The sequence below is a fragment of the Microtus ochrogaster genome, chromosome 26, assembly GCF_000317375.1.
Source record: "Microtus ochrogaster isolate Prairie Vole_2 chromosome 26, MicOch1.0, whole genome shotgun sequence".
NCBI classification, from domain to species: domain Eukaryota; kingdom Metazoa; phylum Chordata; class Mammalia; order Rodentia; family Cricetidae; genus Microtus; species Microtus ochrogaster.
Genome location: NC_022025.1, coordinates 3,234,730 through 3,250,046, shown reverse-complemented (window position 1 = coordinate 3,250,046; position 15,317 = coordinate 3,234,730). Strand labels below are relative to the sequence as shown.

General features: G+C 41.5%; 1 protein-coding gene across 5 annotated transcripts in view; it reads right to left on the bottom strand.

The window, feature by feature from the left end:
- The window catches only part of Cdk14 (cyclin dependent kinase 14), a 534,756-nt gene that overhangs the window by 400,251 nt on the left and 119,188 nt on the right, over nucleotides 1-15,317 (bottom strand). For all 5 annotated transcript variants that reach the window (XM_005358306.2, XM_026784636.1, XM_026784637.1 and 2 more), the window contains one exon: nucleotides 7,776-8,021. In XM_005358306.2, coding sequence (XP_005358363.1) covers nucleotides 7,776-8,021 — 246 coding nt within the window. The remainder of the gene's footprint in view (nucleotides 1-7,775; nucleotides 8,022-15,317) is intronic.

Sequence of the window (15,317 nt, the reverse complement as noted above, 5' to 3'; positions counted from 1 at the left end):
TGGAGGAAGTGATGGTGAAGGTGGAGGAGGAGAAGAAGAAGAAGAAGAAGAAGAAGAAGAAGAAGAAGAAGAAGAAGAAGAAGAAGAAGAAGAAGAAGAAGAAGGAGGAGAAGGAGAAAAACCACTACTACTTGACCCTGCTATGCCACCACAGTTCCTGCACCCAAAGCATTCTGCACCCTGCCACAGAGACACTGGCACAAATATTTCATTGTTTCTCCATTCACAATCGCAAGAAAACACAACAATGTAGACATCCAAACACTGGTGAATACAAAGAAAACGAGGCACATATACAATGGAATTTTACATATCCAGAAGGAAAAATGATGCATCTGAAATCCCTATATTAACTGAGTTGATCCAATATCAAAAGACAAAACTACATACTCTCTCATATGCAGATTCTGGCTCCTAATTTTTATTATGTATATTTACATGGGAGTGAGTATGACCGAGGGTCGTGAGGCTGGAAAGGGGACTTGGAGAGTGGAAAGAGGGGTTTTGCTTTGTTTTGTTTGTTTTTTGGAGACAGGTTTTCTCTGTAGCTTTGGTACCTGTCCTGAAACTTCTTCTGTAACCAGGCTGAGGTGCACGTGGGAGGCAGAGGCAGGAGGATCTCTGGGACTTTGAGGTCAATCTGGTCTGCATAGTGAGATCTAGGGCAGCCAGAACTACATAGTGAGATCGTGTCTCAAAAAAGAAAACAACAACAATTCCCAAGATGGAAGGAAAAAAATTTAACTTGTCAATCATGACATCAACTTTTTCTAAGTGTATATGACATGGTTGGTAACTTGGAAATGAGATAGGCAAATTCTGCTTCTTATTTTCAATACTGATATAAAGAGAATCATTTTCTGGTCCCAATTATTAAACCCAGGTATCTCTAGATGCTGACAGAGCATCTTCACAGGCAGAATGAATGTGTCAAAGGCAGCAACAGAGACTGCAAGACGTTTTCCAGGTCAGTTATTCAATCTGCCATAGCGTTGAACACCATAGTAACCCATTTCTCCAACAAAGTATCCAATGAGAGGACAGTTCCCCAAAGCGGCACCAAGCTCCATAGTTACATGGTGCTAAATTTTTAATGAAGCATGGACCAAAAGTAGAACTCTTGTCTTCACAGAAATCAGAAATAACTAGGGCTGTACAACACTTTCGGCATCATTTACTCAAGTCTAAGTGTATAAATAGGAGAATTCTCCCGGAAAGATGACTTTCTCCCAAGACTATCTGCTGAGTTTTAATTAAACACATTTTTCCTCAAAGCAAAACTCATCTGTTTGCTGTTCCCATTCAGCACGTAGTACGAGGGGAAATAGCAAAATTTGGTTATGGACAGTATTTTAAGAAAACACCCTAACTAATAGCAAAGCATTGTTTTCTAGATATGTAGTAGTTCCCCAGAGGTTTTCAAATGCTGCAGCCTGGGTAGCATCAACAACAAAAAGGCATTTCCCATTATGGAAGGCAGCAGATCAAGATGGTGGTGACAGCAGGTTTGGTTCCTGCTGACGCCTCTCTTTGGCTGGAGTCCTCATCCTGCTTCTCCTCTCCCTACTATATCTCTGTGGTGTCCCTCCCTCAGCTCATAAGAACATCACTTAGAGGACCCAGCCCCGTGACTGCAAGTGAACTCAATCACCTCCTCGAGGATCTTCTCTGTAGATAGGGTCTGAGGTACATCGTGGGGAGGAGGGGCAATGCGGGTCACAGAAAAATAGACAGCTTGATGACAGACTAATAGACTTCAAATTTTACCACAGACAGGAAGGAAGGTGTAAAGGAGATCCGAGATTTTTAATGGTATTTTGTTTACACATACGTTAAATTACACATCACACTGAAGAGTTTTTACTTTTTCTTCTCTCAAAAAACACATAAGAACCAAGTGAAATGTAGTGGACATTTGCATTCTGAGCTACTTGACTAGCCCTGTGTGGGTCTATTCGCACCCGTTTCTCATCGCCAGGAAACAGCTTGCGAATGTCGCGCTTCACCATCACGCTTCCCGAGCTCAAGTTCTAAATAGAAATTTAAAACCTATATTAAACTTTGTATAAATGATCTTCAATGGAGAAAATATTGTGCTCACAGTTCCTCTCTAAATTATTTTAAATCCGAGTGAAAAACTCTTCATGTCTGCTGTTGGACTCCTTTAAGAATGAATCTGAGCTAAAGGAAAAGGTAGCTACAGAAAACCACCCCTTTGCTCCTAGCAGGGCCCACCTGGCTACTGTATACTGACAGCAAGTACTAGGAAACAGGAACTGGCAGAGATGGAAGACAGCAGTTTTTCGTCTCTTGGGAGAGGCACAAAGATTGACTAAACATTGTATGTTTCACTCTGTGCAATCTGCCTGGAATATGCGATTGCTTTCAAATGAGACACTGTAACACTACCTAAAAACTGAGCAGAGGCAACTGTAAAATTGTGAAAGTTTTCATGTTATAAAAACCAATATTGGTTTTATTTAAAAGAAAAACAAACAAGTAAGAAAAAATAATAATGGCACATATGGTCTATTTATCTAACTAAATGGATTTGGATTTATTAACTGCTGTGGTTAAAGTATATTCTATTAATACTGGAATGGCGTAAAATTAATACTTTGCCCCGTTTAACAGTAAAACAATCAGTTATTTGCCCTGTGGTACTGATCTGTAGACATTGTGAAAATAGCCTGTAATTTGCAGATCAATCATACAGTCTTCCTAAGACAGATCGAAGGCATGTGATTCCCCTCTAAAAACAGCTCTGGTCTATGAAAGGATGGTTCCTTGAAACATGGGCTATATGAGACGGTCTAAGCTTTGAGGATTAGGTTCTTACAAAGTGAGTCTTCTATTTTAAGCATGGAAAGTAGTCTGATGTGCAATTACCACGCATATAAATAAGGAATCCAAATGCCAAGCATTTAACGAGGCTACAAGTAAAACCTCTCCTATCCAATGAACAAAACCAAGAATAATGCAGGAGTGGGGCAGGGGGTCCCTCTCTTAAAATTAAAGATCGGGTCTTACATTGCCTTTCTCCACACAGCTTTATTATGCTGCCCTGTTTAAATGAAGACACTAGAACACACGGAGATGCAGGCAACCCTAACCATTAGCTCTGCTCTGCAACCTCGGGTGCATGAACGGATGGACACAGCCTTATGGGACAACCATTTCCTTCTTATCACTTCTCTACTTAGTGTGCACTCAAAAGCACCATGGTGACTTGGAAATACAGATGGCTAAGGTGCAGCTGCCAACGGACACTCCACAGAGACACTGGATTTAATGAGATAATGTTAATGCATTCTTCAAAAACAGCATAGAAGTGCAAAGGGCTGTCGATTGCCTGGCTCACTGGAGGGGAACATTGGTCTGGGTAATGGAAAGAGTGGATGCTGCAGCTGAACAGCGCTCACCACCCTGCCACTGGCAAGGAAGGACCTCAGCAGCTCTTCTTCATTGTTCGCACAGCAGTAACAAATATCAAGAACACTGAAGGCTTACTCTTTAGCATTTGACGTTTATTACCTAAGTTCATAACCAATAGACCCATCGTAAGATTGATTCTATTCTACACCCCATTAGGACATGAAGAATGTAAGGGGTGGAACAATAACGAAACTGATCTAAGATTCTGTAGCTACTGGCAGAACCAGAATTAAATTAAACTGATGAGAACTGAGCATCTCTTTCCTTTATTACTACTACACTAGGAAAACAGCCCCATGGATTGAAGTTCCGCCCAAATGGGGACACAGTAAACTCTCTTATGCTGAAATCTCATCCCTAGAAGCAGGGATAGGTGTTGAGGCTGTATTATTGTACACGACATGAGGATCCTGGAATGTGCATCCCAGTGATGCAGCCAAAGCTCCACTGACTTCACTGAAGACTCGTTTTCATCCTCCATAAGGACTATTTGTGTTAGGCTGGGAGCCCCGTGCCTCCTGACAAAATATCTAACACACACAACTCACCAGAGGAACGGCTTATGTGGACTCATGGTTTCGGTCCATGGTCACCTGAGTCCATTGCTTTTAGTTGGGATGGCCCAGTACCAAATGACAGGAGCATACAGAAGGCCTGGCTACCCCACAGCATCTGGGACAGGGCAGGAGATGGAAGGGAGCGAAGAAAGAAGGAAAGTGGGATGGGGGAGACAGGAAACTGAGAGACAAGAAAAACCAGAAGTAGAAGGGATGGTCCAAATAATACCACGTGCCCAGTGACCCAGTTTCCCTCCTCTGAGTCCTACTTTATGAGGCATGGATAGCATCCAAGCCTTTAACACATGGTCTTAGCCAGGCCGTCACTGAAGATCAGGACCCTTAACTGCAAGAAAGCCACAATTAAGGATGGCTGTGGTACCCTGAGTGCCCATGGATATTCAAATAAGGGAGGAAGGAGCCAATCAGAACTCTGTGACCTCCAGTCATCTTGTTTTTCCTTGAGCCCCAGAACAAGCTCTATCTCTCTGCAGTTTTATTCCTTCACTAAGGCAATTCACAGTAAACAGATAACTGCAAGGAAGATCTAACTTTGACTAGACAAAGGGACGGCCCCAAGTACCAGACATGGAAACACGCTGACGAAGAGGCTTGGTTTTGGGGGGAATCTTTCATTCAACAGAAAAGAAGCAATGACAAGAGGACATGACCCCAGAATGTGTACGTGTGGACTTCCTGCAAACCCATACCTTCCTCCTCTCGCTCCAGAATTAGCACCGCCTATCATGGCATGAAGACTTTTATGGTATGAAAAGATGTAAATCTGAAGCAGTTTCTAGAGTGTTTGGAGAAAACTAACCTGAATATGAACTGGAAACACACTCTGTTTGGGCTCAGCAGATGTCAGCCCAACTCGGGGAAATGCTTTCTAACCTGGTCCACCAAGACAAGCATCGACCTGTGGTCCTCCCGATAGCTACGGCTGGTGAGAAGGGGGTGGCAGGCTGTGCTGAAGGTGACAGAAAAGCCTAGTGCAAGCTTACCATGTCAGTAATTGCATCAAATACTGATGAATAGTATAAAAAAGTGGGCATTCAACAAAATGTTGGAAACTATCAAGTATGTTTTAAATATGTTAATCACCATAATACTTTATTCTTTACAATACCCCTGAATTTTAACATGTCATGGTCTGGGAACAAAAACACAAGTATAGTATAGACTACCATAAAAGACACTGATAGCAAGGTTCAATTGATTCCTGTACTTCAGCCATTGTTCCCAGCATATAACAGCCTGTACCTGGGAAACACACACAGGAACACACACGTGTACAAGAAATGAAGGCGCGAGTAAGGTTTTCAGTGGCTTTAGTTTTTCGTTTTGTGTTGTGTTTGGTTTTTGTGCAGTACTGGAGATTGAACATGAAGCTTGTTCATCCGTGATAGACAATTGTTCTACCCCTGAGTTACACCCCCATTCCAAGGTATGACATTTAGAAATAGGTCCCACCACAGTCTGTATAAGAAATAGTCATTTCCTCATTATAACAGTAGAAATACCGCCACACTTCATCATGGTGTCTTTCCAACTGTACTCCTAGGGACAATTCTCACTAACCAATAGTTTGAAATAATGACAAGATGAAGGGTACAAATCAATACTGCTGTGTCAGGGCAAGGGTGCTCGGATCTAGCAATCACAACTATACCATCACATAATTCAAAAAATAACAGAACCCTGTGCCAATAGTTTTCATGGGTCATGATTTCCTACGGTTAACACAGGTATAAAATAATCAAACTAATGCATTGCTGTTGAGGTTAAAACAGTGTTACCAATCTTACTAGTCAGGGACAAATGAAAAGAAAATGCAATTACAAGCAATAAAAATTAATAATGTAATCATAGTACAGTATCCTTTCTGTATTATATACACTACTAAATGCTATATATTAATGTAAGCTTAAGATGTTAAATACATGTATTTATAGATACAAATATAATGGAGAAAATGCTTTGTATATTCCTTATTATCCCATAAATTACTAATTATCCCTAAATTCTGTTTCTCTATGTCACTTCTTCCTGGGCCTCCTCAAACCCTTCCTTCTAGTTAATCTACCCTGTGCAGAATTTATTCCAAAACGTTCTACATAAGGCAAGAAAAGTAACTCGATTTGTCATTTGAGAGAAGTCCCCAAAGAAAGGCATGGGATTATCTCATGTAGTATCTAGAATGATAATTTCTGCAAACCATTACAGGCTGACATATGATACCAGGTAACTACAGAGTAGATGGTATACACTTGCCTTAAGATGGTAGGAGCTTGACTGCTGTCTACAGCTCTCAGTTTCTCTTCCATAACACTAGATCTGGAGGTTCTCTGGGGAGTCAATGGTGGAGCTGTGACACAGGCAAATCTACTTTACAATAACAAGTGACGATCACAAGCGAGGGTTTGGGGCTCCGTAACCAAGTTTCAGAGGGGCTGCAGTACTGTTCACTTCTGCTTTATTGACACTGGATCTGCTCGGTAGCACAAAACGTAATGAAACTTAAGTGCCAACACTACTGGAGCAGCTCAGTGGCTTTGCTGGGTCTGATCCCGCAGAAACTTTGAGCTCAGCGCTTGTTAAATGCCATGTGTTTTTAGTAAGGTAACAGAATCAAGCTTCCTTGCCATCTCTTTCCCACTCTCTAAACCCTTAGGGCATCAATGTCCAAAGATTAGTAAGTGTCGGTAAAGTCTGAAAATTATTCCATTTCAAAAGATCACAAAATATTTTCACAGCACTAAGTGCCAGCCAGCCCCGAAAGTCTGAGTTCCAATTACATTTTTGTAAGTGAGAAGCAGCAAGCATCCTGGATGAGAAGGCCTCTTCGACAAGCTGCATGTTGAAAACGTCCCATCTCAGGGAAGCAGTACTAGACAGAGGTGAGAGCTGGCGAAGGCAAGGGGCTCATCTGGTCGTTGCCCTCATGAGTGAGACCTGTGGTGGTCCCACAGGCTCACCACCGAGGACTTCTCAACTCTAGGAAGAGGAAAGTAAACGTCTCTTTCTGAAGCCACACAGTCTACTGGATTCACTACACTCAAACTAAGGCAAACACTTTAGTCCAAAGCCAAGAATTGCCTTGGCTTTGAGCCGAGGGTTTCCTGAAAATGAGTGGCCTTTCCCTCTGAGGATCAACGCCTGGCTGTTAAATTCTCAAATATTTCCATCGGGAGCAAACTGTGAGATGACACCTGGACAGTGCTCATTCTTCACTGAAATGCTTTGTGAACCTGCAGACTTAGAAAACTTCTCACGAGCACAGGCACGTCCACAGACATCTCTAAGAGGGTGAAATACAAAGGGTTTGCAATGATAAATTTTTCTAACTCCAAAAACAATTTTTTTTTGCGTGGTTTTCTGAGACAGGGTTTCTCTGTAGCTTTGGAGCCTGTCCTGGAACTCACTTTGTAGACCAGGCTGGCTTCAGACTCACAGAGATCCGCCTGCCTCTGCCTCCCGAGTGCTGGGATTAAAGGCATGCACTACCACCACCCGGCCAAACAATCTTATTTTTTTAAAAAAGAAAAAGGTATTTGTTTTGTTTTATTTCTAAAAATAAGTTAAATGATTTCATATTTGCTTGCTGGGCACTCTTAACTCAAGAGAGTCTTTGTCTAGTTTTCTCTCTTCCAAAATATTCAACCATGGGAGAAAATGCATAAACTCTCACTACAAACACCACCTGCCGTCATCCGCACAGTGTGCAGCTGTGTTGAAGGCTAGTCCTTCTGGGTACCCCCTGATATATGGGGGGGTCCTTACCGAGCTGGGGCTGGAGTGCCGCCGCACCTTGGGTGACTCTTTGCCAGCCAAGGAGGACTTGAAGTTAATGCAGGCATTGTTCTCAGAATGCACCCTTTTTACTTGGTTGGCAGGCTTCTCGAATGGGTCGAAGGTGCTCTGCGTCCTCTGGACTCTGACTTTTTTGTCCTCAGGGATGGTGTCCAGGTGCTTGATCACTGAATCCGTCCCCTGGCAGTTCCGTGTAGACATCTTTGTGACACATATCTGGAATATAGAAGGGATGACTTGAGTGAGCCTCACTGAAACAACACGATCACTACACGCACTGATCTGGCCAGGGCACGTTTCAACTCAGAAAAGCCCACTTTATGAGCTGTACTCACAATACAGAAAATTCCTTATAACGGTTCTGTGTAGACTCGCAGTTTGCCCGTTAAAAAAAGAAAATTTATCTACCTAATAAAAACAAACAAAAATACCTTATGGCATAGGCTGTGTATCCTACAAGGTTCTGAACTCTCAGGTTTTATCATCTGACTGCAAATGGGTATTTCTAAATCATGAAAGGAGTGGAAAACCCATTTCACAAAACAAACAAACAAACAAACAAAGCCACAGTTAGCAGGGATGGGATGGGCACCTACTGACCACAGCAGGAGCTGACAGAAGCAGGAGCTAAAGAAAGCTAAGGAGGATGGGGCTACTTTGTTTCAAACAACGTTTACCTCTTAAGATGCAGGTTGAAAATTTCCACCATCTTGATTGACTTCATATCAAGTGGAGTGAAATGGTAGTTAGGTGATAATAATGAGGACGATTGTGAGTTTATCTTTTTGATTTCAAAGCTAAAGAATTAGACTATCAGTGAAGGACAGCAAGTGACCCCGTTTACAGCATTCACAGGGGTTTCCCTTCAGCGCCACTGTTCCCCTCCCGCGCCTGCAGTAGCTCGCTTGCACTGCCCAGCCTGCTCTCCACTCCCACAACTCTGTAGGGATAAGTCCCGCCCCTTAGGGGGCGTGTTTGCCTCGGGCTAATGTTTACCTATAAATCTGGCTAGTGTGCTCGCAGTGCTTGCTTCTGCTTTCCTGGTCTCCGCAGGAACAGTGGTTCTGTAAGTCTATTTCTCCATTAAAGCTGTATATATATTTTTTTACAATCTGTCTGCATTCGTTTACGCCATTACACAACTCGCTTTAGTGCTCTGCTGCTTTGCTCCCCTTTACCACACTGTGTTCCGACTCTCACTCTCCCGAGGCTCTGGACATTCTGGAGTCTACTGTGCAACCTCTAGCTGTCCTGGGAGGACCTTAGGTGTCCCCCCAAAGCCATGTGTGAAAGTCATGGGTGCCCACCATGAACATTACTGTGAGGTGGTGGAAGTTTTAAATGGGTGGGCCCAGCAGAAGGAAGTCAGACCACTGGCTGCTTGCATTTCCTTCATTTCTGGACTCTAGAACATTCTCTCCTCCTCCTTTCTCTCCCTTTCCCTCCCACTCTGCTTCTCTCTCTGCTTTGCTCTTCTTCTCAGCATGACCTGCAGCAACCATAACCAGAACGTGAGCGAGCGTCTTTGCTCTACCGTGCACCCTAGCTGTGCTGCTGTATGGCACAGGCCCCCGAGCAACAGTCAACTGTCTGAAGGCTGGGATGTAGAAACCTCTGCTGGTTTCAGGTCATCCCGGGTATCTTGTCACAGCAACAGAAAATCTACATGCCAGCTCTAGAGAAACAACTTCGGAATGGAACTGCTTTTACCGCTTCTCTTAAAAAGCTTCCCTACATGATGTCAAATGAGAAAAGCTGGGAAACATTTAACAAAAGTCCATATTGTTAAAGCTCAAAGACCAACTTTGGAATAACAGGCAGCTTGAGTCCATTGGATAATAACTGTATCTATGTTACACACCGATACACACACTGCTGTAACCACACAGAACAGCTGTGGTGTCAGTGTTTCAGAGTGTGTATAAACACAGTGGAAAACAACATAAAGCAGAATATCAGATATCTGCAGACACAAGTAAAGGTAGTATTATTAAGATTATAAGATTTTATTTGAATTATGCAATAAATATGCAAAATTGTATGCTAAGAAAAAACAAGCAAAATGCGTGCATAACATAAGCCAAGTACTTAAAGCTTCAGGAAAAACATTAATTCGATATTCAGCATCTACCCTGTTCCAAGAATTTGCCACCATTGTTAAGTATAGGTTGAACTATGATTAAACAAAATGAGACACTTCTGAGCACACCTCAGAAGAGCTGAGGATGTTCTGGGAGTTTGGAGTTTCTTGTTGTTTATTTTTTATGTACAAGAATATGTGTCTCTGTGAATGTGTGTGTGTGTGCGTGCACGTGTGTTAGTGTATGTGCTACATTTGCGTAGCATCTTGAGAGGCCAGAAGAGGATGCTGAGTTACCAATGGTTCTAAACCATCAACACGGATGCTGTGAACCAAACTTGGGGCGTCAGGAAGAACAAGTGATCTAAACCGCTGAGCCATTTCTCCAGCTCTGAAGGTATATATTTTTAAAGACTCAATATAAAATCTTCTACACATGATCAAAATTTAATAATATACCATAAATATGATAAGTGTATTCAATATTTTAAGGATTTGTGTTCTTTTTAAAGATAGGAAGTCAATAAATAAAAAACTAACACCATCACTGAGTCAGTCAACAGACACATGAGCCTCAAGTGTCACTAAACCCTAAACACAAGAGGTTCTAAGACAAATTCATAAACATGCAATGCTAATATATGTAATATATAGTATATATACATATAAAATACATATACATAAACATAATACTAAATGAACGCAGGAAAGAAGAAAGATATAAGCTTTGAATCAATCTTAAGATACTTAGAGAAGTGGATGAAATCCAAAATAAGAATGAAATTAAATAACAATTCAATATCAAAATGGAAATAAAAAAACACTAATGAAAATGAATAAAAATTAAAAACAAAGTTAAAACTTGACAAACATCTAAGTAGACTGACAAAGAAATGGAAAAGAAAACCTCAATTTCTTTTAATCTAGACTCCAGTTACTTGAATTGGAAATAAATCAGCCTGCCATAGTAGTTTTGCAGTACCACGCTCTTCAGGCACTCTACTAGCAGACCATATGTGAGAGGCATTACTTCTCTTTTTAAGATTTTTTATTTTAGTTTAGATGTATGCATATTTTGCCTGCATATTATGTATATTATGTATATGCGCCACATGCATGCTCAGTGCCCACAGAGCCCAGAAGATGATGTTGGAACTGGAGCTGCAAACACTTGGAAGCTGCAAAGTGGATGCTGGGAACATCCCAGGTCCCCTGCAAGAGCAGCAAGTGCTCTTCACTGCTGAGCCTTCCCTCCTGCATCTAAGCTTCAACAATCCTTTGGCTAAGTCCACGAAAGGCAGGGCCACACTATGGTATTGCAGCCTTTCTCCAGTCATGCTCAATCTTCTTGTAATAAATCTTATACAAAAGATTCATGCAAATAACTAATCATTATATTTTATTTAAAAAAAAAAGAGCTAAGGCTTCAAGACATTCATCCAAAAGCTATTGTTTAAAAAGCACAATGCTGCTACAAAGATAACAAATACATATGTTCATAAATAGCTATCATCAAGATTCTTCTGCTGAAGGTTTTAATAGGTGGACTCTAAAACAATATCTGAATCTCTTGCCTTTGAATAATCCTCTCCCTTTTCTATGCAAATAATATATGATGTCATATGATAAAATTGTTTTATACACAAAAACTAGATTACCTGGTGGGATGAACAATAGGAGAGCCCTCCAAAACCAAGAAAGACAGAATGCTCAGGGCTGGCTAGTCTGAAAGGCAGCCATGACCACGCTGAGAACTATGTGATACAACCATAAGGTATATCACAGTCTTGGCCTGACAACTGCCAGGAAAATGGGGACCACAGACCTGCACACATAGTAAAACTAGTTCTGTCAACAAGGAAGAGGACCTTGAGCTCCAGGTGAAAACCACCACCCAGACAACAACCTGACTTCAGCCTGGTAAGGTCCCAGGCAAAGAAACGCTATTGAAACTGTGAATAATAAGCCATTGCCTGTGAGGTACTATGTTACCCAAGGGTAAAAACCTATTATGTGCACTTTGCTGAAACAGCCTGAAGCATTCTGATACCTGAGCAGAATGTACAAAAAAACAAAGACAAACTAGCAAAAACACTGCCCTATAGACCACTAAACAAATTTGATACACTGTATCAAATCCAGGAGAAAATAAGCAATGGTTGTCATGATTGCTGTCACTATATATGACTATGTCCTGGGCACCATCAACTGTAACTTTACGAGTTACAAAGCTCATGAACAAGTTTCTCCACATAATTAAGGTCATACCAAATTTATCTGGTCTCCAGTTCAGCCAGGCTGCCACAAAACATACAGGTAATCATACCTTCTCTGTGCACGCATCTTCATCAAGGGAAGAAATGTATACTGAGTTTTCCACATAACGCAACGAAACTCTTCTAGGTAGGTTTCACGTTTCCAGTATTTAGGACACAGGACTTAAACGTGATCTGCCCAACATGATCTGTTGTCTATGAGCACAACAGAAAGCCAAGCTCACTCGGGTCCTCCTGACATACCTGGGCTCAGCTCTGCTGCCCTCACACACTCCTGTGGGAGTTCTTCTGGAGACCCCGAATTAAAGAACTCTGGTTCAGAGAAGGACTCAGCAAGGTGAAATAATCGCAATGCCCATGCCTTGCGGGAAGCTGTAATTTCCACTAGCTCTTAGCATGAAACCATTGAGTGATACAGACCCAGCAGAAGAGGCCTGGATGACAGATGACATGTAGGTGCTATTCCCCCGCACCCACATCTTCCTGTGAGCCCCTCCGTAATCTGTTAGCAAGTATGAATCGTGATCACAGATATAACCTTATAAGTAAGAAGAGTCAGAAACAGAACCCCCACACCTCACAGAGGAGACTTCTTCAGCCCGTAAACAGTAACCCTTTCATCCATTTCCAGCTCATCCCACTGCGTGCCTGTATTCTGGCTGATGTTATAGCTCCCACTGAAAAAAATAGCTTCCAGCTCACAGGACATAAGTGTCGGGGGTGGGTGGAAGAAGAGATTAAAGAAGAATCAAGAGAAATGGAGCCTAGGAAACATCCAGCTATTGACTGGAAAGCTAGAGGCCTTTTTAAAATAGCAGAAGAACGTTAGTTGGATAAGAGAATCGGCCTAACAGAGCTCCCACTGATGATACAGTGGTGGGTTATTCAACTATCAAAAAGAAACATAATATTGTGTTTAAATCAAATGAGTTACCGAAAAAGCATGAGTTCAATGTGATTTCAAATGACAAAAGCCACTAAAGTAGGAATAGCAATTACAATAGGAAAGGATGAATCCAATACAATATAACCAATTTTAACACAGAAAATGCTGAATGGCCAAGTAGTGCTAGACCAAGCAGGAAATTTACCGAAGACATGGAAGGATGCTCACGGGTCGGGTGGGGTGGGGTGGAAGAGGGGACAAGCGGGTGGTGCCAGTTTAGAAACAAGAGTAACATGGTCTGCTCTGGGAATAATGACCAGGGCACTATGACAGCGCAGAGAAGGACAGGCAATGTTCCCCAAATGACATATTCCAAAGTGCACATCTGTGAGACAGACAACAGACTGTGAAAAGAAATGCCCACACATGGAAGGCAGTCTTTAAAACAAGTTAACGTTTTACAATATATGTGAAATAACGCCTAAGAAGAAAACTCAGTTTGACTTCCATTCTATGGTTCAAGTCTGAGTCACTTAGTTTAGATAAGACAACTAAGACCCCCAAATGATTAACAACTAAGATTCTATAACCTATGCTACTGTACAACTATAAAGATAACATAATCCCAAGAACACACAAGAAAAAATTGTTACTAAACTTCCTGGGGAGGCATGCTAAGTGAGTAAATCGATAATGCTTAGGAAGGTTTCAAAAATAAAATGAATCCAACTCGTAGTATCAGTGTTTAGAACAGAACATGCATAAATATGGCAATCATATTTACAACAACCATCTTCATGTTATGTGCTTTATTTAGAGTATATGAAGTATGTTAGAATTATGGAAATTAGTCTGTGAAAGGAGGGCAATTTGATTAAGTCGGTAATCAGAGATTAAATATGGAGAAAGAAAAATGTTAGATTTAAATATTTATATATGTGTGTGAGAAAGTATGAAAGAGACACTGAGAGAACAAATGTGTGTGCGTGTGTGTGTGTGTGTGTGTGTGTGTGAGAGAGAGAGAGAGAGAGAGAGAGAGAGAGAGAGAGAGAAGACATATGTAGTATGTGGGTACCCACAGAGGTCAAGCACCTCAGAGCTGGTACTGGGCTGCTGTGAGCCACCCAACATGGGTGCTGGAAACCAAACACTGGTCCTATACAAGAGCAATGAGCACTTTTAACCACTAAGCCATTTCTCCAGATCTAAATTAATTTTAATTGATTGTATTAGCTACACATACTTTTAAGAATATGAGTACTTGGCCATGTACAAAGAGAGCCGACTGAAGCTGCTCCAGGCACAGGAGACTTAGGCCATTCCATAGATCAGCAGTTTTTACCATTTGCTGCATAGACTTTGGCAGTGGCCTTCCTCCCAAGGGAAGCCACAACTGTGCTAAAAATTCCCTCTGCCCAGAAGCCCTTGATGATTCAGACACTTAGCCAGCTTTATTAAGAATCCCTTCAGCGAATGTATTTAATCTGCTATATTTTGTGTCCTTATATTGCAACGCTTCCTTTTAATTAACTATATTAACAATCTATCTCCTCCGTAGGGCGATGACTTTATCTTATATTCGTTTGACAACTCTCAAAACCAATTTGTCTTCAGAGGTCCTCCTGAAGAATCTAACTAATATTTGCTTACAAAGTCATGAGGAACAGGATGCTTCTATGGTTTCAAAGTGGTCTTCTCAAATCTTGGGGCCAGGAGAAAACATCTTGGGTACATGCGCCTGAGGCGGATCACGGTAAACAAGCACACTATCGCCCTATGTGAGAACAAGACATGCCAACACTAATGGGAATTAAGGATCTATTTTCTCCAGCTGCAGTGCTTCACACTGCATTTACAAACAGAGGTGACACGAGTTACATAAGCAGGGACGCGTGGTACTTGAAAACACTTAAAAAGAAGAAATCATCATCAATACCCGAATAAACTTATTTTCTTTTCTTCCAGTGAAGTCAGCAGAACTTAAATTTTTGATCTAGGTGAGAGATGAAACCACACATAGAGATATTCATCTGAATAAGTATGGCCCACTTATCTTTTTTGTTGTTCTTTGAGAATGTCATATCATATATTTTATCATATTCTCTCTCTACCATCCTCCAGCTCCTCCCATCTCCTCCCCGTTTCCCTCCCCACCAACTTTGTGTCCTTTCTTTCTTATAAGATAAAAATCCACCACCAACAACAACAACCACACCAATAAAAACATGCAGCAGCAACAACAATAACAACAGCAACACCAACAACACCAA